Genomic DNA, 2,601 nt, shown 5'->3' with positions numbered 1-2,601 from the left:
TCAACGCCACAGAATTGCATGGTGATGTGTACGTCCAAAGTGAAAGAGAACAGACTACTTTGTGATCTTAATAGAGATTTCATCATTGAAGCCAGCTTGTGCTGAAAAGCCTAGAGGCACAAACTGAATGACCGCATCATTCTTGTTGGGAACCATTCCGTGAATAATAGATTAAATTGAGGAGTAACTTTGCAAGTCTAATTCAATGGACCTGTCTCGTTTGATGAGCATGGTGGATGTGGTAGGTTGTTAGCAAAGTACACTCATTTGCAAACAAATTTGGATTTGTGACAGTCTCACCTGGTGAAAGATGGTTCAATTGGTTAGAACGCAAATTTATTAACCGCAAGGTCCGTGGTTCGAACCCAACCTCCGTCTCTCAACTTCCCATGTCTAGGCCTGGGCAACCTGGCAGTAATCCAGTCCTCGTGCTTTTTTCGAGTAGAGTAGCAGCTAGGCAACGGAAGGGTGTTACAGCTGAACGATTTCCTATACGTAGAACCCAAATGAATCTCTCGTTTAAAAACACCTTAAAAGAGGTATTCACCTGGAATCCAGGTGAGTCTTTCGAAAATCCCAATTTAATTTAATCGCTAATTTCGTGCAGTTTGTGTTCAAGTAGAACACAAGATTGACGGAAACGCGGGGACTGCACCTAACCTGATGTGCTCCAAGAAGGGTGAAACCGGTAGAACACATGACGGAAACGCGGGGACTGCACCTAACCTGATGTGCTCCAAGAAGGGTGAAACCGTTCGTGAGCTATCCAAGAATTTTCTTTCATCTTATGCGTAGTGATGGAGTGTATTTGTTCGGATGGAATGGATGGGTGTTTCAGAAGCCCTAAGATGCGCTACGATATTCATAAAGATTACGAAGGGTCTTCAATCTCTTATTGCGGATCAGAAAAACCTGGTCATCTTCTAACAAGCGTCACCGAGCCACATGGTATATCCATTTTGCGAGCAAATCCGTGTGCTAACATTTCTGGCGAGAACCTGGTCCTAAATTTCCGAACTCCACACTCACAAGGAGGTGCACTTGCGTGGTGAACTGGCTAGCTGGGGTCCTACAGTGTTGGGGCACGTTAAGTCACATTCTTGGGAACCACACGGCAAGCCATAGTTTTCAAGTTGGCATGCAAACGTTCTCCAAGAGCCTAGTAATTTAAATTTGATGGTAGTAACAACTAAATAATGTAACCACTAACATTGCTCTGAAGAGTCAATTTTATATGAATAATTTGCGTGCCGCACAAGAGAGGTCTTTTCGCAAAGGCATGTAATTATCGACAGATTAAAATACGGTATAACCTGAGTCTTCACATTGGTGTTTCCTAGATGAGATTGCCAGAGTCAAAGTAAGGATGAAATACATCTTAGTAATTCTGAGTAATTTTTTGTTTTATCCTACATTTTTAGATCCCAGCTCACACAGAAACTTGCTTCTGGTCCACCGGAAGATAGTAGGAACCGATAGAATAATTGCTGTTTGCAGTGTACCTGCTCTGAAGGACACATGGTTACGACCATATTTGTCTAGTCAGGGTGGGCCGCAGTGCATACACAGCCAAGGCTACTCGAGCCACATGATTGTTCCATTGTAGACTGAGATTTATTGCCAAAGCAGTGCAGAATAGTTGAGTGGACGAGACCGAATTGCTGTTAAGCATTATAAGATAGGCTTTCCAACGTTTAACTTCGATTCACCATTGGATGAGAGCCCAACCACGGTCGATAAAACAACCGAACTTATGTGTCCGTATAGAACAAAGAAAGAAATTACTGAAATTGACCCTCCAAGCAGAACCTTGCTTGATGTAGATCAACCTTCAACATATTTAGAGAGCAGCTTCTGCGGACAAATGAAATATATGAGAAACATATGATCACACTGACCATTTGGCTTGTTCATAATTTTCAGGCGTCATTTTGATGTTCAGATTAGCAAAAGGCACCTGTAATTTCCGTAGCACGAGGCCATCTCGTTGACAAGTTCGTCAACGGTACAATCTCAATCAGGTGTTTCGCGTAGCATTTGTTGATTTATGTACATTTTCGGGTTTCTAATTGAGCGCGAACTACACCTGTCACCGAAAAACTCCAGCCATACACAAGTCTTTGCATCAAACTCGAAGAAAAGAGGAATAGAGCAGTGCCCTCAATGGTTTAGTGAGCTCATGCATATGGCATTAAAGTGATGACTCAAACTATCGGGCGGCATGTTAGGTCTGGGAGAGTTACTTTAGTTTCTGAAAAAAATATCAGCTGAGGTTTGCTGTCGACACAGTGTCGTTAAGTGATGTTGACGTTAAAACAAGACCATGTTTTAACAAAGCCTGTCAACATAATTAGTGCACCAGAAGAAAAAAAACAGGGGTCAGTTTGTAATACACTACTCATAAGATTGTAGAAGGCACTTCGACAGCCCATGACCGGTTTCGCCCCTCTTGGGGCTCATCAAGTAGGTGCAGACCCCGAATTTTCACTCAACCTTATGTTCTACTTGAGCACAAATTGCATGAAATACACTACTTTGCATGCCAGTTTTGTTTTGATGGGAGACTTACCTGGACCCCAGCTGAATCTCTCGTTTGTGAAC

General features: G+C 42.7%; 1 protein-coding gene across 1 annotated transcript in view; it reads left to right on the top strand.

The window, feature by feature from the left end:
- Positions 1-296: 296 nt before the first annotated feature.
- Positions 297-2,601, top strand: part of T265_14686 (hypothetical protein) — a gene marked incomplete at both ends in the record, with an annotated part of 5,341 nt that continues 3,036 nt past the window's right edge. Inside the window, 3 exons of the mRNA XM_009174788.1 lie at positions 297-558; positions 608-753; positions 2,413-2,591. Coding sequence (XP_009173052.1) covers positions 297-558; positions 608-753; positions 2,413-2,591 — 587 coding nt within the window. The remainder of the gene's footprint in view (positions 559-607; positions 754-2,412; positions 2,592-2,601) is intronic.

The sequence above is a fragment of the Opisthorchis viverrini genome (genome assembly GCF_000715545.1).
Source record: "Opisthorchis viverrini unplaced genomic scaffold opera_v5_242, whole genome shotgun sequence".
Lineage (NCBI taxonomy): Eukaryota > Metazoa > Platyhelminthes > Trematoda > Opisthorchiida > Opisthorchiidae > Opisthorchis > Opisthorchis viverrini.
Note: the sequence above shows the minus strand (reverse complement) of the source record. Positions and strands in the feature narration are given on the sequence as shown.